Source organism: Podarcis liolepis, assembly GCF_965112155.1.
Source record: "Podarcis liolepis genome assembly, chromosome: 10".
NCBI lineage: Eukaryota > Metazoa > Chordata > Lepidosauria > Squamata > Lacertidae > Podarcis > Podarcis liolepis.
In genome coordinates, this window is record NC_139562.1 from 12627605 (window position 1) to 12651439 (window position 23835).

Below are 23835 nucleotides of genomic sequence, written 5' to 3' on the forward strand. Positions count from 1 at the left end.
CTGTCGCTGCAGGAAATGAGGAATCGGATGTGGAGTGCCTGAAGAAAGCTGGCATGAGCGCCGTCCCCGCCGACGGCTGCCCTGCTGCCCAGAAAGCCACCGGCTACATCTGCAAATGCAACGGTGGCCGCGGCGCGATCCGGGAGTTTGCAGAGCACATATTCCTCCTAATGGAAAAGGTGAATTCAGCTGGAAAGAAGCTCTGCTGATAAAATCCTGAAAGCCGCCACCCTTGGGGAAGCAGTCTCCTAATTCATTTCTTATCGTTCACTCACTGTGCTCTTTTTTTTTCTTTTTTTCTTTTTGACATTTCAAGGATCCCAAAGGGCATTCTCAGGAAATTGTAAAAGCATGGATTTCCAAGCATTTAAATCAAATCGTTATGTTTCCTGTTGTGGTCCCATGCTGGCATAAAAAAAGCCAGCCAAATCAAGCCAATATTGCAATATAGATCAACATCATGGGTCTTGCTGGAATGTTAAAGTTTGCAACATTCATGTCTTTCTTCCTGGGGCGGGGGCGGACCTGAGGGGTTTTTTTCTTTGGCAAATGTGATTCTTGGTGGTTTGGGGTTTTTTTCAGGCAAATGTAGGATTTTATCAGTATCAAATGCTATTGCTCAAGGAACGGATTTGACGGGAACGAGAAGGGGCCATTGTTTTCAAAGTTCAGTTCCTTGCAGAGCTAATAATAATAAGTTATTATTTATACCCCACCCATCTGGCTGGGTTTCCCCAGCCACTCTGGGTGGCTCCCAACAGACTAGGGAGTGGTCTTCTACTTGAGAAAGGGTCTGCCCTCTCCTGTCTGGTAGGAATACAGGCGTTCCACTGTCCATCTCTCAAGAAGTGTGCTCCTGCAGCAAGGTTATGTAAAAGGACTCTCAAGTTTGCGAGAAACTGAATCCCACCGCTGTTCTGGATTGTACAGTCGAGGGGCCCATAATTCAGGGGTGGCATGTGTGGAAAGTTCCCAGATTCAAACCCCGGCATCTCAAGTTAATAGGATCAGGCGGGTGGTGATGTGAAAGGGCCGTAGACCCTTGATCAAAAATCCTGGGCTTGATGGACACATAATCTTCCTACAAAGGCAGCGATAGGCTGCCCTGGTTCCATTAGTTGCTGCTTAAGATGCCGTCTGGTTGGCTATCTGTTTGACTTTTGCAACAGTTCATAGGCCACGCTACCTTTTCAGTCTGGTCTTAAGGTCTGATTCTCTTTTTCTCCTCCCATCCCTCTCCTCTTATTGGCAAATGCCCCCCCCCCAGAGGGTGCATATGATAAACCCTTCCTATATATTGAGGGTAGGGTGGCTTTGCATGCTGAGGAAAGGCTAGGGTCAACACTTCTCCCCAAAATGCCGAATTCTGAATCAGCAAGGGATGGGTTGGGTTTTTGCTTTGTTTTTAACATGCGAGGGCCATTCAAACATTCAGCTCCCTCACCTGCAGCAAGACGTAACACAGTCTGATAAAGGTTTTCCCTCCTGTCCTTTTGGGCTGAGTTTAACTGAAGGATAAGCTCCCCCTGAAAGCACAATGCACAGCACAGTGGGTTCTTCGTTTTAAAGGACAATAGAGGCATTTGCTAGCTGCTATGTACTCGGGACCAGTAGTCATAATCTGGAAGTGCTCTGTTTGTTTGCAAGCACCGCACACATAGAGACTTGTATCCACCCTTGCTTAATGTTGACTGGGTCACATTTATGCATAGATCCAGTATGCACTGGATTAAACCATGTGCTTTGCAGTCTTCTACCTTCTCAGAAATCGCTTTCTGGCAAGACTGGATATATGGACCCCTGAAACCAATTCTAAAAACCTAGGGGTTCTCCACGTTCAAAACTGGTCACCTCTCCAGAGGAAGAAAACCCCCTTGTGAGCAGAATACCTGCAAATAAGTTTGGCTATATTTATCTTCTGTTCCCCCCCCCCCCAAATGGAATAGCCAGGTGTGAACTGGAGTGGATTTTGGCCAGTTTGGAAGAGACAGGAGAGGAGTTGACGATTTAGTACCAAAGGAATGGTCTTCCTTTCTCCCGAGACCTCACCACTTAAGCAGAAAGATGAGCAATGAATTTATATTGAATTACTTGTGAGCGGAGGGTGGGTTGTACTGTTTTCTGACTGTTGTATTCAGAAAATTACCAGGCACTAGGACTTGCAAGTCAGGAGAGTGCTTTTGCACTCAGGTAGCAACAGAATTCTGTATCAGATGGACTTTGGCCTCCCGCAGCAGGAATCTTCTTACTTGCTTAAATACTGTATAGGATAAATTTTCTTCCAGCGGGTGGAGTTATGTTGTGTTCTTTGTGTTGAGTAAATTCCTGGGAGCTGGAAATGGAGAACTACTGCTCAGTTGCTTGGTTGGGTAAAAGGCTATATATATATATATATATATATATATATATATATATATATATATATATGAATGATAATTGATTTGTCTTGTTGATTATTTATAAGCTCGGGTAATGAGCTGCCAATGGTTAAAAGAAATCTTAATCAGAGTAGGCTTTGCTTTTCTATCCAAGAATAAAAAAGGTTTTAAAAAAACAACACACTTCTGTGGTTTGGTTTGGTTTTTCTTCCTTGGGCCAGTCACTGCCTCTCGGCCTACCTCTCATGGTTGTCGTGGGGGATTAAATGAGGAGGAGGAAAACCATGTATGCCACCTTGAGCTCCTTGGATATTATCTCACTTATGATATAAATGCAATAAATAAATAACCTACCTCACTAGATGCTTGTGAGGATAAGAGGTGGAGGGGGTGTACTAATAAGCTGGACTAGCGATCCTTTGCCCTAGAGACCCAGGGCAAGCATGATTTGTAACAATCCAGGGGTAACTAGCTGATGAAGTCAAAGGCAGCTGTGCACCCTTTGCAAGGTTCAGCGAGGGATGGTCTTAAATCAACGGGGTTTGCTTGGAAAACAACTGCCCTGAGAAGTGCAAAAATCGGGTGCTTCCCCTCTGCCTCCTGTTTCAGCCACTAGATGTTGCTGCCACCTTCCTCCTCCAAAGCCAGAAGCCCAGAATTGCCAGGGGTTTTGATCATATCGCAGCCTCCGGCTCTTCACTTACGCATCCCCGCTATAATTTGTGACGCCGATTTGTTAAATGGTTGCAGGCGCGCTCGTAAAAACGACTGCCAGAATAGTCCCCACGGAGCGATACATATTTTCCCCCTGCTTTCTTTTTAAAATCCTCTGTGGCAGAGGGATTGAATTCTAAGCACGGATAAGCGGCCGCAGGCTGGGGATATTGACATTGCACACATCATGGCCCGGTAAATGGCTTTCTAAGAGGGGTTGGTCTATCCGTTAGAATGCGCCCGATCTCAGAGGGGCACAATACCTCTCACCTCTAGATGTTGCCGAGTTTTTATTTCCATCAGCTGCAGTCTGCATAGGCCAGGGTCCGAGGTATTGGTCCGTGCTTAGTTAGACTGTGGAACTCACTCCCACAAGAGCCAGTGTTGGCCATCCACTTGGAAGTGGATCCACTAATTCAGAAGATTAGATGGGGGGAAGGGTTAGGGTTCTCCTTATGTTCTCAATGACAGATGAAGACCAGCAAACATCAGTACAGCCGCAAGTTCCCCATCTCACAGTTTTGCCTTTTTGCAGATATAAACTGGAGTCTTACATTTCTGCGTGTTACATTTCTTTTTTGTATATAATTTTTATTAAATTTTCTGTTTTACAGTTTAAAATACTCATTTAAACATCCTTAAAATATCAGTGACTTCGCTTCTTCTCTTTCCGTGGTTCATTTTGCATATCATAAATCCCTGCATATTTTACAAAAACTAAACCATTCATGATTCCATTATTGCATCCATCAAAACTTATTTACACTGCTGAATTTATCTTAATGCTGCCAATGTTTTCAAGTGTACACAATCCCCCCCCCCATATATTCAATAAACGTTTTCCAATCTTCTCATTAGCAAAACATGTCTGTCTAGTTCTGCAAACTTGACATTATGGGAAAGTGCCATTTCCCTCCCTTCAATTTGTCAATGCTTGCCAGTGCTGAACAATTTCTCCTTGTGCTGTGACTTTATTTTAGCCTCTTAAATGGCTAGTTTCCTGCTTGACAGACTCGTTTGCAGTAGGTCTCTCTTATGATTGGGTGGAAATTTGATCCCTGGTATCCCAGGTCAGAGTCCAGAACTCTGACCACTACACTGCCACTGCCAATACACAAGAAGGCAATATTAGCAGGTGATATCAAAGCCAAACATTTGCAGTGTTGTAAAATCAGAAGGAACAGGAACCCCAGTGACCAAGTGGGGACAGACTATTTGGAGGGAGGAGGAGAAAAGAGAAAATGGGGGTAAGTGAAATGGAGTGGAGAGGAGAGGCTTCACATTATGGACAGATAAGTTGCAACATTTTCTCACCGTTCCCACATTTACGCTTTCCGTTTTCCTCTTTAGAAGAGACATAATCCTGAAATCTGGAGAATACAAGCCTTTTTAAATATATACAGACCTCACCAACAAACGTTTCCGTACAGTCGCCAGCTGGTGGCTGGTTGCCATCACAATCAGAACTCGTAGACAAGATGTTTTGCCACTTCGCTAAATTTCATTTTCTTGTTAAATGTCTCTTCGAACATCCGGTTCTGTTTGGGATTGAAATGGTTTTTCCAGTCGCCGACGGCACCTGGAGAATGAGCGATGGAAAAAAATTAAACTGCGCTCTGTCGCAGAGTCTGACTGCTCACTAAACCCTGTTGCCTCTTCGGCTTCCAATGCCTCGTCCTTCTCCCAGTCTTCTCCCTTCTGACCACTCATAGTCATCCCACCACCAACCCCCTGGCTCTGAGCCTTTTTCCCTTGGGGGTTCCCCGGCTGGTTCCTCTCACCATTCCTCTCTCTCTTTCCAACCAATCCCTGTACAGATTGGATTGCTGCAGCTGCGTCCTGCCTTGCCAATCCTACATTGAGCAGTGGGTTGAGCTAGATAGATGCCTTCCCAACTCTAAACATCATATGGTGTTTTTTTGCTCCCTGGTGCATTGTGCTCAGTGCTGACTACCTTCCACAGCCCCCAAGGCTCTTGCCATCCCAGCCATGTTGCCGGAGCAAACTTCACCCTGGGACTGAACTTGGGACGTCCTACGTTAAAGGCTTCACCTCTACCCGCTCCAGGTGAGGTTTTCTTTGGGCTGCCACCCTGTCAACCCTTTCACCTGTTCACAATGTACCCAGCGTATTGCCTTGTTTTCTTCGCTGTGTCTGGCCTCTGTTTGGTTTCAGATAAACCCAGACACTTTGTCCTGCAATACTGGCTGGGTGGATTATACGAGTGTTGGCAAGCGGGAGAGAAGCAGCGAAATTAAGATAAGATAAGGGAGATAAGGGAGATAAAGGAGGAGTGCTGGAGTCCTCATTCACCTGGAAAACGCAGCCCCTGGGAGTAAACAGAGGATTTTATCTATAGCATCCCACCAGTTGGTTATTCTAGTGCTCCATAGGGCACGGCAAAAGGAAAATTGCTTGGAAACATGGCTATCTATGAGAAACGTGCACCAAATGGCTGGTTTCCATGCAGACATTTATTTATTTATTTATTTATTTATTTATTTATTTATTTATTTAAAATGCAAATGAGCACAGCAGCAATGAAGCGGCCTGAACTTCAGGCTGGAGAAACGAGAGAGTGGGAGAAGCAGAAATGGACCAGTTTTTGCTCAGCCCTCCTCCGCCTCCCCTTACCTTTTCGGAATACCAGCTTCCGGTTGGACGTGAGCGTGCAGACCGTGTGGTTCGGATCGTTCTCCTTCTCCGTGTTGGTTTTCATCTCGCTGAACGAGGATTTCTTGCAGATCTCTTGGATCCTGCTCTCGCTGGTGTTGAGTGCCAGGAAGGCACTGACTTTCTTCACAACCTTTGGGAGGTCCTGGGAGACGCAAACAGCAGAGGATGGGGTGAGCTGCTGCAGGCACCTGCTCCGTTGAAGTGAATGGGGAGCACACAAAACCGTAGCCTTTTTGTGCTTTTCGGCAAAGACTGGGTAGGGCTATGGGTGGGTTTGTGAGGGGCTTTTGAAGTAGGCACAATTTTGCACCTGAATCATGGAAGAACCCGAGGAAGTAATCTGGATTTTGCTAGAATACAATTCCCATCATCCCTGTGCCTTGGCCAAGCTGACTGGGGAATAAAGGGAACTGGGAGTCCAATAATACCTAGAGGACCACAGATTTCCCACTTCTGTTCTACAGAATTACCAGGAAAGAAGCACTGATGAACTCAGCTAATTCTTGGTTGTCATGCCTAAATAAAGATGAGCAGAACAGAAGCTTCCCACCCATCTTCCTGGTACTCAGTCGCCCAAGCTCCGCTGGCAGCATTAACACAGGTGCTACCATGCAAGGAAGGGACGCGGGTGGCGCTGTGGGTTAAACCACAGAGCCTAGGACTTGCCGATCAGAAGGTCAGCAGTTTGAATCACCACGACGGGGTGAGCTCCCTTTGCTCAGTCCCTGCTCCTGCCCACCTAGCAGTTCGAAAGCACATCAAAGTGCAAGTAGATAAATAGGTACCGCTCTGGTGGGAAGGTAAACGGTGTTTCCATGCGCTGTTCTGGTTCGCCAGAAGCGGCTTAGTCATGCTGGCCACATGACCCGGAAGCTGTACGCCGGCTCCCTCAGCCAATAAAGTGAGATGAGCGCTGCAACCCCAGAGTCGGTCATGACTGGACCTAATGGTCAGGGGTCCCTTTGCTTTTATTTACCTTGCAAGGACATATGAATGGGGGAACAACTTAACATTCCACATTTATTCCCTCTCAGGATGCCATGTGGGCATTTAATAAAGGAAACCTGGGTTCAAATTCTTACTCAGCCACAAAACTCACTGAGTAACCTTTGGGGCTAACATACCTCGCAAGGTTGTTGTTCAGGTCAAAGTAACAAAAAGGTAAAGGAAAGGACCCCTGGACAGTTAAGTCCAGTCAAAGGTGACTATGGGGTGGACCCTCATCTCGCTTTCAGGCCGAGGGAGCCTGCGCTTGTCCACAGACAGTTTTCCAGGTCATGTGGCCAGCATGACTAAACCGCTTCTGGCGCAACGGGACACTGTGACGGAGGCCAGGGCGCACGGAAACACTGTTTACCTTCCCGCCGGAGCGGTACCTATTTATCTACTTGCACTTTCGAACTGCTAGGTTGGCAGGAGCTGGCAGGAGCTGGGACCGAGCAACGGGAGCTCACCCCGTTGTGCAGATTCGAACTGCCAACCTTCTGTTCAGCAAGACCAAGAGGCTCAGTGGTTTAGACTACAGCACCACCTGCTCCCAAATTCAAGTCAAAATAGAGGGAGGATCACATATGCTACTCTGATCTTTTTGGGAGGAAAGGTGGGATAAATGTCTTAACTGTTTGCTACCTGAGCATCATAAATTTAACTTTCACAGGAATTTCTGACATCAAGAATCACAAAACAGAGAAACCAGTAGGAGAACACTTCAATCTCCCAGGACATTCTATACAAGATCTCAAAGTAGCTGTTTTACTACAAAGGAATTTCAGAAATAGACTGGAAAGAGAAGCTGCTGAATTGCAACTCATTACCAAACTTAAAACCATGGAGAGACCTGGTCTGAACAAAGACATTGGATTCTTATCTCATTATACATGACTAAGCCATTTTTCACCTTCTCACCCCTTGCCTTTTCCTGTAAGACCTATTGCAGTTGTTAAGAGTCGTCAACAGGCTCACCTCAGCTATCTGCCTATCTCCCATTCCCACCACCCTTCTGAGTAACACCCCTCCCCACCTTCTCACTATATAGAAGGATCTGGCAACTTCTGTTTCAGTGTATCTGAAGAAGTGTGCATGCACACGAAAGCTCATACCAAGAACTAACTTAGTTGGTCTTTAAGGTGCTACTGGAAGGAATTAGGAATTTAGGAGTTTGCTTAGTTTAGATTTGCCTTGCTTTTCTCTTCCTACTTGGGAAAAAGGCAGATTTTTGTTTTACCTGTTTCATGTCTTCGTAGAACAAGAACAGAGTGTTTTTGTCATCGGTGTGCTTCTCCCAGCTTAAGACGTGATCAAACCAGGATCCGCAGACAACTAGGAAGGGAGAGCAAAAATGAGATTATTATTGGAGGCATTTGCTGGACCAGCATTCAAATCTCCCACTCAGCCTAACCTACCTCACAGGGCTGTCGTGAACATAAAATGGGGGAGGGGAGAAAAACGGAGGAAAGGTTGAGTGTAAATGTAATAAAATAAATACATAAATTTCCATGAACTCTGCACAGCCAGAAGGATAGAGTGAAATTCTCATACAGGAGGAAGATAGGCCCCACTAAAGATTATGTATAGCCACAGTCAAATTTTGGCTTCTTTCAGGCCTCCACCCATTCAGTACCCAGTCAGAGAGGTTGATGGCATCTGTTTGTCTTGAGAGACAATGGAGTGAACCTCTGAGGGTGAAGTCAAATTGCTGCGTTGTCAGTGTGTATGGAGGTCTTGGGATACCCAGACGACAAGACTCCCCTCTTGACCTGTGATTCAAAGGAAAGCAGAGCAAGACGTTTGGCACCAGCTTGGCTGCAGAAGTTGATGGAAGGAGGCGTACAAGGCGCCATCCAACCTTCTTAGGGACTCTGCCTAGCCTTTTCTTCTCCCGAAGATATTCCACAAGGCAGTGGATGTTTGGGGTCAGGATTTCCTTCAGCTAGATGAGTTCTCTTCCCAGGTTGATGAGCCCCATCTGCCCTTGGCTTCCCTCTACGGCACATTCAGAAACTGCCTTCTTGACAATTGGGTTCGCTATTGGTCTCGCCCACTCAATCCATTGGAGAGGAGAGACAGATAAAAATAAAGTCTTGTCCTATAGTCTAGGACAGGGGTCTGCAACCTTTAAGACAAAAAGAGCCACTTGGACCCATTTCTGAAGGAAAAAACCAACCTGGGAGCCGCAAAACCATTGTGACATTTAAAGCATGCGCGCCGCTGCCCTCTGATCTGACAGCGGGCGGGAAGGTGACGTTGGGACGGTGCGTGACTAACGCACGCACCGCCCCATGCGACATCACAGCCAGTACAGCGCCCGCCACAGTGGGGAGTGTCGGGGCACACAATGCGCCTCCTCCCCTCGCTAGTATCTGCCCTGGAGCCGCGGCAAAGGTGTAAAAGAGCCACATGCGGCTCCGGAGCCGCAGGTTGCAGACCCCTGGTCTAGGACAAGAGTGGGGAACATGTCACCTTTCAGATGTTGTTGGACTACAATGTTGTTGGACTAATATTGTTGTCTCCAAGCACAATTCAAAGTGTTGGTGCTGACCTTTAAAGCCCTAAACGGCCTCGGCCCAGTATACCTGAAGGAGCGTCTCCACCCCCATTGTTCTGCCCAGACACTGAGGTCCAGCGCCGAGGGCCTTCTGACAGCTCCCTCACTGCGAGAAGTGAGGTTACAGGGAACCAAGCAGATGGCCGTCTCGGTAGTGGCACCCACCCTGTGGAACGCCCTCCCATCAGATGTCAAAGAGAACAACAACTACCAGACTTTTAGAAGACATTCCCTGTTTAGGGAAGCTTTCAATGTTTAACAGACTACTGTATTTTAATACTTTGTTGGAAGCCGCCCAGGGTGGCTGGGGAGACCCAGCCAGATGGGCGAGGTATAAATAATAAATTATTATTATTATTATTATTATTATTATTATTATTATTATTATTTACCATTATCCATACTGTCTGGGCCAGATTGAAATTATAGCACAGCAACATCTAGAGGCCCAAAGATTCCCCTGCCCTTTACACTTTCTCTGTTGCTGTGAACAGTTACCAGTCCTTCAGGCAAGAGTATGGAACCTGCAGCCTTCCAGATGCAATTGGACTACAACTCCCATCATCCCTTACCATTGGCTGGTGCTGATGTGAACTGGAGTTCAGCAGCATCTATAATAATAATATTCTGGGCAGAGGTGCTATTGTTTCTGTTTGTAGTTACGGCATGTATTTTTGTGTTTTTATATTGGAAACCACCCTGTGATCTTCGGGTGAAGGGCAGCATAGGAATTTAATAAATAAAAATAAACATTCCCCAACTCTGCCTTAAATGGACCGGTTGTCTTATCCAGCTAAGTCCATTTATTGCATTTAAGTCAAATCAAGTCCACGATGGTACAAAAAGGAAGAAAGGAAGGCCTCTCAAGTCACACTTCAAATTACTATTTTGATCCTTATCCTACAAATCACAGCGTCAATTTGCGTTCCTTTGTTAATGACACCAATTCAATTTGTTGCTCGGTTGATCTTTGGATCTCCAGCTTTGTGGGAGCTTTTTGTTCTTTTTCTTTTTACAGCCATGCAGTAAAATGATGTGACCAATGTTTTGATAACAGGAACCAGGGCCTCATGCCCTTGACCTCAGCCGAGGGTTAATGCAGCTGCAATCAGAGTGTCTACCTTGTGGTCTTCAGAACTTGGATCTGACATTCCAAAATAACCAACCTAAGGTAGGGGGATGGAAATGAGAGCTGGACCATAAAGGAGGCCGATAGGTGAAGAACTGATGCTTTTGAATTATGGTGCTGGAGGAGACTCTTGAGAGTCCCATGGACTGCAAGAAGATCAAACCTATCCATTCTGAAGGAAATCAGCCCTGAGTGCTCACTGGAAGGACAGATCGTGAAGCTGAGGCTCCAATACTTTGGCCACCTCATGAGAAGAGAAGACTCCCTGGAAAAGACCCTGATGTTGGGAAAGATTGAGGGCACAAGGAGAAGGGGACGACAGAGGACGAGATGGTTGGACAGTGTTCTCGAAGAGACCAGCATGAGTTTGACCAAACTGCGGGAGGCAGTGGAAGACAGGAGTGCCTGGCGTGCTCTGGTCCGTGGAGTCACGAAGAGTAGGACACGACTAAACAACAAAAGGTAGGGGGTTTCTACATATACAAGTCCAAAAACCCTCTAAGGACTTGGAGCTTCTGGGGAGCAAGCAGGAAACCGAAGCCAATAATCCAGCTGATGATCTCTTGGGGAAACAGGAGCATAAGGAACCCCTACTGGATCAGGCCAATGGCCCACCTGGTCTAGCATCCTGTTCTCACCTTGGCCAACCAGATGCCTGTGGGAAACCAGTTAGCAGGATCTGAGCACAGGAGCACTTACTCCTCCAGAGGTTTCCAACAACCGGTCTTCAGAAGCGTTTAACTTCCTCTCTCATTTGCAGCAATACAGCCAGCCACCAAGGAGGGGAAATTCGTATTATTTTCACTTGGGGGTTGTCACTGTGCACTAGAGTTTGCAAGGTGAGAGAGAGAGGAAAGGTGCTATTCAGTCTTCTTACCGTCTCCTCTTAAGAACATCTCCAGGAAAACAGGCCAGGAATCAATGGTGGGGAGGTTTGGATTGTCTCTGTAATAATGATACATGGAAACGGCAATGTCTTTTGGGTTTCTGATGATGTAGATAGCCTGCAAATGAAGACAACACGTTAATAAGGCGGTGACATTGAAAGGTGCTCTATTACCAATGGGAAGGCCAATGGGAAGCTGCTCAGGTAGAGTGAACGGGGCTTCGCCCCCACCACCCTCAATGCCCCACCTGCCTGCCTTCTTACAACCAGTCAGGGAGTAGATCTGCCTAACATTGACTATGGAGCCACCAATTTCTGGTCTCCCTAGCACAGGGGTAGGCAACCTAAGGCCCATGGCCCACAAACGGCCCCCGGGGGTCGTTTAACCAGCCCACGAGCAGCCCCCGAACCAAGCCGCCCGCTCGGTGAGTCCTTGCGCGCTGCGCTAAACCAGTGCACCTAAGCAAGGCATGGGGACTCGCTTCTGTGGCGCAGCAAATCATGTCTGCGCATGCACAGATGCTGGAAATCACATTTGCGCAGTTGTAGACGCCAGAAATCGTGGGGGTGCACGCGATCCGGAGCATGGAGGGATCTCCGCTGGAGTAAACCGGCCCAGGCGAGGTAAACCTTGCAGACCCCTGCCTAGCATCCACCATATCGGTCCCAAGGCGCACCAGCCACCAGCTATTGCTCAATATGATCTCTACACACACACACACCAACCTTGTGTTGTTGGACTACAGGTCCCATTATCCCCAATCAATGACCATACTGGCAGGGGCTGATGGGAGTTGTAGTTCAAAATGTTTCGAGAACACCAGGTTGCCGAAGGCTATACTGACTAGCGGTGAGTTTCGGAGATTTGGAGCCGCCAGGAAATGATCTTGGGACTTCCTGCAAGGCAAAGTGTGAATTCTACCGCTGAGCTACTGTCTTCCCCCCAAATCACAGCAGAGATAGGTTTTATTCAATGCAGACCTGTTGAAAAGATTGATCGTAGCTAAGGGCTCATCCAGACTTGTGCCACAAGTTGTGCGTGCAGGCGCATGCTTCTCAGCGACAGGTCCAAGCATTTGGGGTTTTTCGTCCCACCAGGAAATCCTACTGTTTATCACTGAATTGGAACAAACGTCAATCAGGTTTTTTGCGGGTTTGTGTTTGTTCCGATTCAGAAGTAAACGGCAGGTTTTCCCCAGGGAAAGCAGAGTGACCTGACTCAGACCCTGGAAAGCACAGGCGTGCGCCTACAAATCAGGGCACAAAATGAAGTATGGCTGAGGCCTTAGTCCTGATCATAGAATCATCGATTCATCAAATTGTAGAGTTGGAAGGGATCATGAGAAACATCTAGTCCAGCGCCTCTGCTTCTCACCTCCACAGCACCCCATTGAATTCTGCCCCATTCCTTCCCAGCAAACATCTAGTCCAGCCCCCAGATCATTCATTTCAATGGGTCTACCCTGAGTAAAAAAGAGACACGGGTGGCACTGTGTGTTAAACCACAGAGCCTAGCTAGGACTTGCCGATCAGAAGGTCGGCAGTTCGAATCCCCTCGAACGGGGTGAGCTCCCATTACTCGGTCCCAGCTCCTGCCAACCTAGCAGTTTGAAAGCACAAATAGGTACCACTCCGGCGGGAAGGTAAACGGTGTTTCCGTGCGCTGCTCTGGTTCGCCAGAAGCGGTTTAGTCATGCTGGCCACATGACCCAGAAGCTCCCTCAGCCAATAAAGCGAGATGAGCACCCCAGAGTCCCTTGAAGAGGCGCAGACCCTGGTTGAGGGCCGAGACGCGAGGAATCTCATGCACTGCTCGGCAGAGTTTGGGGAGGCTTGTAAAAATATCATTTTGAGATCAAGATGCAAAACCAGGGCTGCCTACCAGATTTCATTGAGAGGCTCATTCGGGAACCTTTTTTGTAAATTTTATCTCCTCCCCAGTACCTGAAATAATACCCCGTCCATATCTCACCTTACATTGCTTGAGTGTAAAAGTGGGTGGCAGCATGTTGCCATCCAAATGGGTTGGAATGATTCTCTTGCCTGAAAGACGGTCCAGTTGGTCCAGTCTGGAAAGATCTCCAAATTCAATCGGGGATGTTAAAGACACTCTGGGTGCATAGAGGTGCATGAGGATCTCGGCAAGCCAGTGAGTGCCTGCGGGAGAAGAGAAAAGAAAGGGGGGAAAGCATGAACAATACAGTGGTACCTCGGGTTAAGAACTTAATTCATTCCGGAGCTCCGTTCTTAACCTGAAACTATTCTTAACCTGAAGCACCACTTTAGCTAATGGGGCCTCCCGCTGCCGCTACGCCACCGGAGCACGATTTCTGTTCTCATCCTGAAGCAAAGTTCTTAACCTGAGGTAATATTTCTGGGTTAGCGGAGTCTGTAACCTGAAGTGTCTGTAACCTGAAGCGTATGTAACCCGAGGTACCACTGTACTGGCAAAGTGTTGAATATATATGGCTTGATAAACTGGGTGATGGAGGTTATGTACACAGGAGGACCATAAACGGTCTAATTGCCAAGGATAAGAAATAATTGCCTCTAGATTGAGGCAGATTGAGGACAAGGAACCTTAGTGGGTTTATTTTGAAGATGCTCCTCTCTAAAGAGCAATGAAGCTGATGAAACCCAAAGTAAAAGGATGGGTTTGTTTGACTAGCAACTTTGGATCTGGTTGATTTCATTTCTGAAGAAGAGAAGGGGAAAAATACTGAATGCTGGAATTTGCTCCACAAGAGAAAGAAGCAAGGTTTTGCAGGCTCTTTGGTTTTTAAAGGGCTCCCTGTACGTTTACTGATAGTGGGAGCTCATCCTGTCCTAACTGGGAAGGGATATGGTTCCTAAACGCACACACACACACCCCCCCCCCGGGGCAGGAGGAGAACATTCCTCAAACCGCAGTGGACGTGAGGGTGCTCCTCAAAATTACTGTACAAAAGGAACCTTGCAAGTCACTTGCAATAGCTCAGTACCAACTAGGGAGAGGTAGATCTGTCAGTTTCAGTTTCTATCCATTTCTCATTTTTCCACTCTTTTGAGTTCAGTTCTCCACATCAATTTGCCATTTGTAAGCCTCACAGCGACTCCACAGCCGTGCCTCTGTTATCTGTGTGGCATGGTGGCTAATTTATTGTCTGGCACAGTTCTGCAGACAGTTCTGCATTTTCCCTTCGTATCCCAAGTTAAAAGTAAAGGGACCCCTGACCGTTAGGTCCAGTTGCAGACAACTCTGGGGTTGCGGGGCTCATCTCGCTTTATTGGCCGAGGGAGCTTCCGGGTCATGTGGCCAGCATGACTAAGCGGCTTCTGGTGAACCAGAGCAGCGCACGGAAACACCGTTTACCTTCCTGCTGGAGTGGTACCTATTTATCTACTTGCACTTTGACATGCTTTCGAACTGCAGGAGCAGGGACCGAGCAATGGGAGCTCACCCCATGGCGGGGATTTGAACCTCCGACCTTCTGATCAGCAAGCCCTGGGCTCTGTGGTTTAGACCACAGTGCCACCCGCATCCCAAACATTATCTAAATACTACTGTTTATTAGTGTCTAATATTTGCTAACCCACGGTTATCTTCTGGCAGGATATCGTAGGAAATCTCACAAGATCTCATGCAAGATCTCGCTGAAATCCCACAAGCTCGGGCAGCAGAGGCAGCGCACCTTGCCTCATTAGTGAGCAGGAACCTGCCGCCCTGAGGCCTCACTACACCTCATGGTTGGTGTACTCATGCAAACCTGCTTTGCTGAATCTTTTTTTAAAGGCTGTTCCCACACCTCCAAGACTACTTCAGGGCTAAAAGAAGAATGAACATATATACTGCCATCAATTATTCTACCTGGCCTTTAACATGGTATGCTTTTGCCCAGTGTTTCCCAGATTTGGGTCTCCAGCTGTTTTTGGACCACAATTCCCATCATCCATAGCTAGCAGGACCAGTGGTCAGGGATGGTGGGAACTGTAGTCCAAATACAACTGGAGACCCAAGTTTGAGGAACACTCTTTTAGCCCACCTTACCTAGCATCCTGTTCTCACAGTGGCCAGTGAGATACTTATGGGAAGCTAATAATAATAATAATAATAATAATAATAATAATAATAATAATAATAATAGCAAATCCTGAGCGCAACAGCAATCTTTGTACCAGCAATGCTCAGAAACTGGAAAAGCATTGTGTCTCTGACCCAGTGGAAGTAGAGTGTTGTCATCATGGAGTCATTGATTGACTCTATGAACAAAGTTTGTTAATCGCTTCCGACAATTGACAGCGAGGCCAATGACTTGCATGATTAACTCATGAGTCCTTAAAGCTGCCCATTAGTGTTTGAGTTGATTAATTGCACACTTACTCAGCAATTAAGTCTTCCAGCTGACTAATCCAGTCATTCCAGGGGTTGGGGTGGGGGAGTAAAGTCAAGTTTTTTTCAAAAAAAACAACAAAACATTTCCTAGAGGATTCACAACAAATACAGATTCAATACAAAGGATATTTTGCACATTAACTACCAGCCCTACTGGTCTCGTGATCCCACCATGAGTCGTCACAAACCAGATCTGATTGGGACATAGGGGGCTACTCTCAAAGACAGCCAGTATTCCTGTAGACGGAACTATACGGGACTATATTATAAGAACTGTAACCTTAAGAACAGGTGTAACAACTTGCATTTTTCCTCCTCCCTCCCCATCTCTTTTTCCTCTTGTGCCATGTATTTTAAATTGTAAGCTTGAGGCGTAGGGACTATCTCGCTACTGATTTTTGAAAGCTGCACCGGGAAGGCTTTTTGGCAAAAGAGCGGCATGTAAATGCTTTAAATAAATAAACACACAAATGAGACCACCGCAGCTCTTTCCGGTTTAGTTTTGGTATCGCTCCTCTGAGTCAAGCTTTCATGGGGGGCGGTGGCAGAAGAGCAAGCAGTTTATGGGGTACACCCTTAAGATGGATCTCAATCCCACTTTCTCTCTTCTCCGCTTCTCTCTCTCTCTCTCGCTCACACAGAATTTCTTATTCTAGTTAACTAAGCCTGGAATAATAAGGCGTAGATTAGGATTCTTTCCCCATTCCGAATCAAGCGAGACTTTACCAGACTTCGGGTACGAAACCAAAAGGATGTCATCTTCTCTAGCGTCAAACGTGTCCAGGGATTTTAAGAGCTCGGGCGAAGTCCTGATGGTGAAAGTGATGCCATTGAAAGTGTGCATGAGATCGTCTTCACTGCGCGACGACATCTGGTATCTTGTGGTCTCAGTCAAACTGGATGCTTCTTCCTAAACCAGGAGAGAAGGAAACCTCTGGCCAGCCGGGTGATTATTAGCAGCGACTGAGCAAGAAAGGAGCTGGAAAAGACCCATTTATGCACTTTGTAACATCTCGAAGAGGCATTTGGGGGCTTATCTTTATGGATTACAATAAATGCAAAGGAACAGAAAGGTTATCCAGATAAACAGCAAATCCGGGAGGTGGTTCACTGAAACTTGGCTTCTGGCACAGAAATGAGCGAAAACGCAACAGTGGAAAATAACCAGGATTGTAATTGCACAAATGATTGCGGTGCACTCATTAACAAATGGGGCTCTTGGTGTGAGTGGCGTGTTGTCTCAGGAGGTTAATGAGTTCCTAATGAGCGTGTGTGTGTGTGTCCTTAATAGCATCATAGCTCTGTAGAAATGCACTGTGTTCTCTCCCGTCGCAGTAAATCCTGAAGGAGGAAATGAAGTTGGAGAATTTGCGGTGCCCAGTGGCAAGCGCACTCTCCTGCAGGGTCGTAGCTCGGTGGCACAGCACCTGCTTTTGGTAGGCAGGTCCCAGGCTCAGCCCCCAGCATCTCCAAGCCTGGAGAGATGCTGCCAGTCAGTGCAGACAGTATGGAGCTAGATGGACCCAATGGAGTCAATACAAAGTATTTTCCTATTTTCAAAGGATGTAATTGCTGCCCAGGATAGCATTGAGGGCAGATCTCAATGAAAAAAATAAGCAGCGTAGATAACTGAAACTGCCAATTTTGCCCATCCCTAGTCAGCGAGGATAGGAGCCTATGCTCCAACAATTCTCTGATGAAACGAAGGATGTCCTATTCTATTATTATTATTATTATTATTATTATTATTATTATTATTATTATTATTATTATTATTATTACGCCCATCTGACTGAGTTGCCCCAGCTACTCTGGGCAGCTTCCAATATATATACAGTGGTACCTGAACAAAACGTAAGACATGACTGCGCGTCTGCACGTGCGTGGGTTGCATTTCGCCGCTTCCGCGCATGCTGTGACATCATTTTGACAGTCTGCGCATGCGCGAGCGGTGAAATCCGGAAGTAATGTGCTCCGTTACTTCCGGGTCTCGCAGAGCGCAATCTGAAAATACCATATTTTTTGCTCTGTAAGACTCACTTTTCCCCTCCTAAAAAGTAAGGGGAAATGTGTGTGCATCTTATGGAGCAAATGCAGGCTGCGCAGCTATCTCTGAAGCCAGAAGAGCAAGAGGGATCGGTACGCACCAATCCCTCTTGCTCTCCTGGCTTCGGGGATAGCCCCGCAAAGCCTCTTGAGGGAAGCCGGAGCGCTCCTGCCTCTTTGCTCCGGAGGCTTTGCATTGCTTTCTTGTTTCTTGTTTTCCTTCTCAAAAAACTAGGTGTGTCTTATGGTTGGGTGCATCTTATAGAGCAAAAAGTATGTTACTTATCCTGAAGCGTAGCACTGTGGGTTAAACCACAGAGCCTAGGACCAGCAGCAAGAATACTCATCACAAAGTATTGGAAGACACAAGATTTACCCACTCTGGAAGAATGGCAGATGAAGGTGATAGAGTACATGGAATTGGCAGAAATGACTGGCAGAATCCGAGACCAGGGAGAAGAGGCGGTGGAAGAAGAATGGAAAAAATTTAAAGACTATCTACAGAAATACTGTAAAATTAATGAATGTTAAAGGGATGTTGGATTGAAAACAAGTGGTGTTAGTTAAAAGATTAATAAGAATAGGTAAATATGGATGACAATGGTGGAAAACATATATTTATTATAGGTTAAGATGTTGAGTAAGGATAAATGATAGAGTGTAAGGACTTGCTTAACTAAATATCTGAACTGGAATACAAAAAGGGAGGTGTGAGGAGGTCAAGAAACTAGTGATTGAGGGATAGGATATGAAAATACTAATCTTTTTTCTGTTTTCTTTTTTTCCTGTTCTGTTAACTGTTTTTTATTGTGTATTTCTATGTGTTTTGTTTTGTATTTTTTCATTTTTGTAGCTTTTTTTGGTTTTTGTATTCTATGTTTAAACTTTGAAGCTTTGGATTGTTTAATAAATATTATTATAAAAAAAATAAACCACAGAGCCTAGGACTTGCCGATCAGAAGGTCAGCGGTTCGAATCCCTGCAACAGGGTGAGCTCCCGTTGCTCGGTCCCTGCTCCTGCCAACCTAGCAGTTCAAAAGCACGTCAAAGTGCCAGTAGATAAATAGGGAAGGTAAACGGCGTTTCTGTGCGCTGCTCTGGTTCGCCAGAAGCGGCTTAGTCATGCTGGCCACATGACCTGGAAGCTGTACACCGGCTCCCTTGGCCAATAAAGCGAGATGAGCGTCGGTCACGACTGGACCTAATGGTGAGGGGTCCCTTTACCTTTACATGACTGTAAAAACATAATAAAACACTAAACATTTTAAAACTTCCCTATACAAGGCTGCCTTCATATGGCTCGGGGGTCAGATAACTCCACAGGGACTTCCTACCATTTCCTCCAACACTTCTCTGATGAAAATAGGGATGTCCTAAGGAAAAGCGGGACATTCTGGGATCAAATCAGAAACCAGGATGACTTCTGTAAATTCAGGACTATCCCTGGAAAATAGGGACACTTGGAGAGTCTGAAGCACAGCCTTTTAAGCAGTGCTATTTCTCTAGAAAAAGAAGTGCCAGAACTCACCACGAATACCTCTCTTGTTAGCATGGCAATGGTGCCCACCTGAGAGGCGTGGGAACTGAGTTCCAGCTGAAAAAAAGCCCTGCTTTTAAGCCTACATTTCCTGGCATTTGCCCTGCAATTCCTCTCTTCCCTTCCAGTGAAGCAGGTTGTTGGTGCCAAATTCTGGGGGCCCCAGAAGGTAAGGTAAGCTTAGAAGTTGGGGCCAACGTCAAAAAGTTGGAGAAAGACTGTGATGGAAGGGCATTCAGTTCAATGAGATGTCTTCATCCTAATCAGGCACTTGCTAATCTGCAATACTGCAATCGTGCCACCGTGTTCCCATTAGTTTTGCATAATGTACTAAATGGAGGAGGAAATACGTGTGAAGTCCGAGATAAAGAACAGTAGCGTTACAATGCCAGGGCAATTTCATGTCTGGATTCAGGTGAATTCCATAAACTCCTCTTTCAGGAAGAAGGAGATGAATTGTGTCCCTAAAACTGCACTAGGCCAGAATTTCTCAAATCTTAAGTTGTGGATGAACATATCAGACGACACAGCGATTCTTCAAACAGCTCTTGTTTATTCACAGGCCAGAACAGAACTGTACTGAAGAGTTCAGCCAGCCTGCTTATATAGAGCTCCACTACAATGCAACTGTAACCATTTTCTGTAACTATCCAATCACTGAATGTCACTTTCAATCCCCTATTTGCATATGTGGACCTGAGTGAAAACTATCTGCAGTATCCCCCTGCTGGCCCAGGGTGAGAACTTCAGTACATAACCCCAAACCTTTGATATTGAGCCATGCTTTAAAATAAATAAATAAATTGTAAGTATGCACCACTCTTATACCCAAGACATTTTAAAATAAAATGGAGAGTCTCCATTAAAGCAGAATTGGGGAACGTTCAAGACAACTCCTATGGGGGGCAAATCCCTTGTAGGGGTTCAAGTATGGAGGTTTACATCAAATTCCCAATCAACCAGATTTTATTACAAGAAAGAGTCCAAAGAGTCTGCAAGAGTGTTTCCATCAGGACAAAATTATATAGACAAATATACAACATCTTTCCCAAAGGACCAGAGGAAACTGTTCATGTACGCGACAACAGCCGCTCGGATGTTACTAGCCTAGAGATCAAAGGAAGAAACAACCCAGACCAGAGAAGAATGGCAAACCAAGTTGATGGACTATGCTGAAATGGCAAAACTAACTGGGAAGCTCAGCAACCAAGAAGACAAGAAATTTCAAAAAGAATGGGAAATGCTTATAACGTATATACAAAATTATTGTAAACAGGTCAAAACATTAGCAGGATTTTAAACACACTTGTAATGTAACATAATGTATAGATAACCTTTGTTGTTGTTTAGTCATTTAGTCGTGTCCAACTCTTCGTGACCCCATGGACTAGAGCACACCAGGCACTCCTGTCTTCCACTGCCTCCCGCAGGATGGTCAAACTCATGCTGGTAGCTTCGAGAAAATTGTCCAACCATCTCGTCCTCTATCGTCCCCTTCTCCTTCTTGTGCCCTCCGTCTTTCCCAACATCAGGGTATTTTCCAAGGAGTCTTCTCTTCTCATGAGGTGGCCAAAGTATTGGAGCCTCAGCTTCAGGATCTGTCCTTCCAGTGAGCACTCAGGGCTGATTTCCTTAAGAATGGGTAGGTTGGATCTTCTTGCAGTCCATGGGACTCTCAAGAGTCTTCTCCAGCACCATAATTCAAAAGCATCAATTCTTCAGCAATCAGCATTCTTTACGGTCCAGCTCTCACTTCCATACATCACTACTGGGAAAACCATAGTTTAAACTATACGGACCTTTGTTGGCAAGATGATGTCTCTGCTTTTTAAGATGCTGTCTAGGTTTGTCATTGTTCTAAAAAACAACAACTGGAGAAGCATTGATATGCAATTGAAAATAGGATCAATGGGACCCATGGAAGGGATGGGGGGAAGTCAGGAGATTCAGAGTAATCTTGATAATTAGATTCAGAATTCATTTTGTTGTTGTATGTTTATGTTTTGGAAAATCTTTTTTTTTTTAATCATATTTATTGAAGTTTCCAAAACTCAAAAAAGAAAAAAGAAAAGATAAAGAAAAAATAAACCTTTACAATTAAAGCCTTACTTTCATTAACATCTTTCCAGGACTCCCCCATCCCCCTCCCTATTGTATTCCCCTTTCATTAATTTGGTTCCACAAGTTCTTACTCCCAATTTAAAACTTATTTTGTTTAACCCACTATTCAATTTAGTTATATAACCACTTTCCCTTTACATTCCACCATCCCTCATCATTAAAAGAAAGTTTTTCCCCCAAGGTCCACCCCAATTTCCTTCCACGAATTCCCTTTTTTTGATAAACACGTCCAAACAAGGTAAAAAATATAAAAAGATTCAAGAAATAGTTGTACACCCTTTGGATTCCAGATCTCCCCCCACCCTTCCCCGGTTTCGATTCCCCATGTCCACCAGTCTATCTACTGTCAGCCTGGAGATCTCATGTGCATAGCCGGGGTTTTTTTTTTTTTTAATAATGTTTAACTTCAGACGCCCAGTCTTAAAGAAGCCCCTGACAGGCCTTTAGTTTTCCTTGGTCTTTCACAATAATATAGCTCCTCCCTTGTTCTTTCCAAGTCGTCATCAGTCCTTTGTTCTTTTTTCTCACTTTCTCAGGTTTCTTTTCCTGTTCTGCTGCAAAAGCATTCTAATTCAAAAATTTGATACCTCTACAGGGGTTGTTGTTAGTTCAGGAACAAAAACTTGCGTCCAGTCCCTTCCATTCTTCAATAGATGATTCTATTGTCTCCTTTAATATAAACACCTCTGTAGACAAAATACTGTTTCATTTTTGCAGCTTTCCCAGAAGATAACAAGTCCTGTGCGATTCCAAGAGTATTTTCCCACTTACGACCGTTCTTGTAATGTCCCAAAACCCCTCTAGGGGGATTATAGTAACTTTGTTTCCTCAAATCCAAAAGTCAAATTGTTATTGCTTATTTTCGACAATTTATATCCAAATTGTAACAAAACTAACCAGCAAAGTCCTCATAGCAAAGTCCTCTTTATATTCTCCAACTTTGACAGCTACTTTGACAGCTGTCAAAGTCTCTGTCTCACTTCGCCAGGCTCTCTCGCGGATCGCCCCGGTTCCCGGGGGGGTTGCACTTTCGCTCTCACCTTCCACTCTTCTCCTCCAGCACAGTTCTTATAATTTCCCATCGTGGAATTAATAATTTTTATCAATAAACAGAAGCAAGCTCCTTTCTCGACCTTAGTTGCCAAATCCTTGTTTTAAAATGTCTACAATAGGGGGGAGACTGACTTCCTTTTTGGATCTCCCCCGCTCGTGCCGAATCCGGAAAAAAAAAATTTCTCCTTTTAAGTCCGATTTCCAAATTACTCACGGGTTGTTGTTTATAGTCCAAATTTTCAGTAGAAGAAGTCAGCGCTCTCCGTCGAATGGCATGCGGCTTCGCTCGGCAGGGAAAGCAGAGGACTCATAGCACCACGCCACCCCCATCCCCCGCTCCGTAGCCTTTAAAAAGGCTCCTTCGCAGGTCGGGGGCGCTAACGGTGCCCGCCGAGTCAACCATGTCCACGGGCTCTGTGCCCGTGGTTTTTGAGGGTCCCTGCGTCGCCGGCGCGGTAGGACCCAACCCCTGCCGAGCAGGCTCCCTCCGGAGCTCGGAGGGAGTCTGCCATTCGGCGATGGCGCCAACCCGGAAGTCGCTGGAAAATCAAATAAAAATTAGTTTTTTTAAAAAAATAAGACAAATACACAGCATCTTAGCTGTTCATCCAACCACTTCCTGCCACCCCAGCACTTCGCCATCTCACTTCCAGCAGCAGTCCAGGAAATACAATTTACTCAATCCATTTTGTACTATACATGTCAGAACCCTCCTTGTACCTTATAGGGAGTTGTTTGTTCAATTTAACCATCAGCCATCAGTTTCCCCTTTATGTGGTTCTTACCGTTCCCTGTGTGGGACGTGGATGGTGCTGTGGGTTAAACCACAGCGCCTAGGACTTGCCGATCAGAAGGTCGGCAGTTCGAATCCCCGCCATGGAGTGAGCTCCCGTTGCTCGGTCCCAGCTCCTGCCCACCTAGCAGTTCGAAAGCACATCAAAGTGCAAGTAGATAAATAGGAACCGCTCTGGCAGGAAGGTAAACGGCATTTCCATGCACTGCTCTGGTTCGCCAGAAGCGGCTTAGTCATGCTGGCCACATGACCCGGAAGCTGTACGCTGATTCCCTCGGCCAATAAAGTGAGATGAGCGCCACAACCCCAGAGTCAGTCACAACTGGATCTAATGGTCAGGGGTCCCTTTACCTTTACCTATACCATTCCCTGTGGTCAGGCCACCTGCTTGCATACACGCCGCTGGCCACACTAATAATGGGCCTTGTAGATTTAGAGTTAGGCTCCATTTTACTCCACAATTTTACACCCTTTTAATCCATGACGCTGTCCCTGCCCGGACCACAGTTTGGTTCGCTGAGCTTCAGCAAAGCAAAGGGAGGGAAGGAAGGAAAACAGCTCTTTGAGCAACGCCACATCTGCAGAA

General features: G+C 45.9%; 2 protein-coding genes across 2 annotated transcripts in view; one reads left to right on the forward strand and one right to left on the reverse strand.

Moving 5' to 3' along the window:
* The window catches only part of CMAS (cytidine monophosphate N-acetylneuraminic acid synthetase), a 15161-nt gene extending 13229 nt beyond the window's left edge, over positions 1-1932 (forward strand). The window contains exon 8 of the mRNA XM_083461472.1: positions 13-1932. Within this exon, the coding sequence (XP_083317598.1) occupies positions 13-209 (197 nt within the window). The 3' untranslated portion in view covers positions 210-1932. The remainder of the gene's footprint in view (positions 1-12) is intronic.
* Positions 281-16688, reverse strand: LOC310686987 (sulfotransferase 6B1-like). Its single transcript, XM_083461583.1, has 6 exons — positions 16426-16688; positions 13300-13484; positions 11319-11445; positions 7993-8087; positions 5727-5910; positions 281-4671 (listed from the first exon to the last, which is right to left on the reverse strand). Exons 1-6 carry the CDS (start codon positions 16568-16570, stop codon positions 4553-4555), a joined length of 855 nt encoding a protein of 284 aa, XP_083317709.1. The 5' UTR covers positions 16571-16688; the 3' UTR covers positions 281-4552.
* Positions 16689-23835: the final 7147 nt, after the last annotated feature.

Excerpts from the sequence above, each read along its gene's own strand:
- LOC310686987 (XM_083461583.1), bottom strand. The coding sequence starts at position 16,570 with ATGTCGTCGCGCAGTGAAGACGATCTCATGCACACTTTCAATGGCATC. Across the intron at positions 5,911-7,992 it reads TCTACGAAGACATGAAACAG|GACCTCCCAAAGGTTGTGAA; the intron begins GTAAAACAAAAA and ends TGCGTCTCCCAG. Across the intron at positions 4,672-5,726 it reads GAAGCTGGTATTCCGAAAAG|GTGCCGTCGGCGACTGGAAA; the intron begins GTAAGGGGAGGC and ends CTCATTCTCCAG.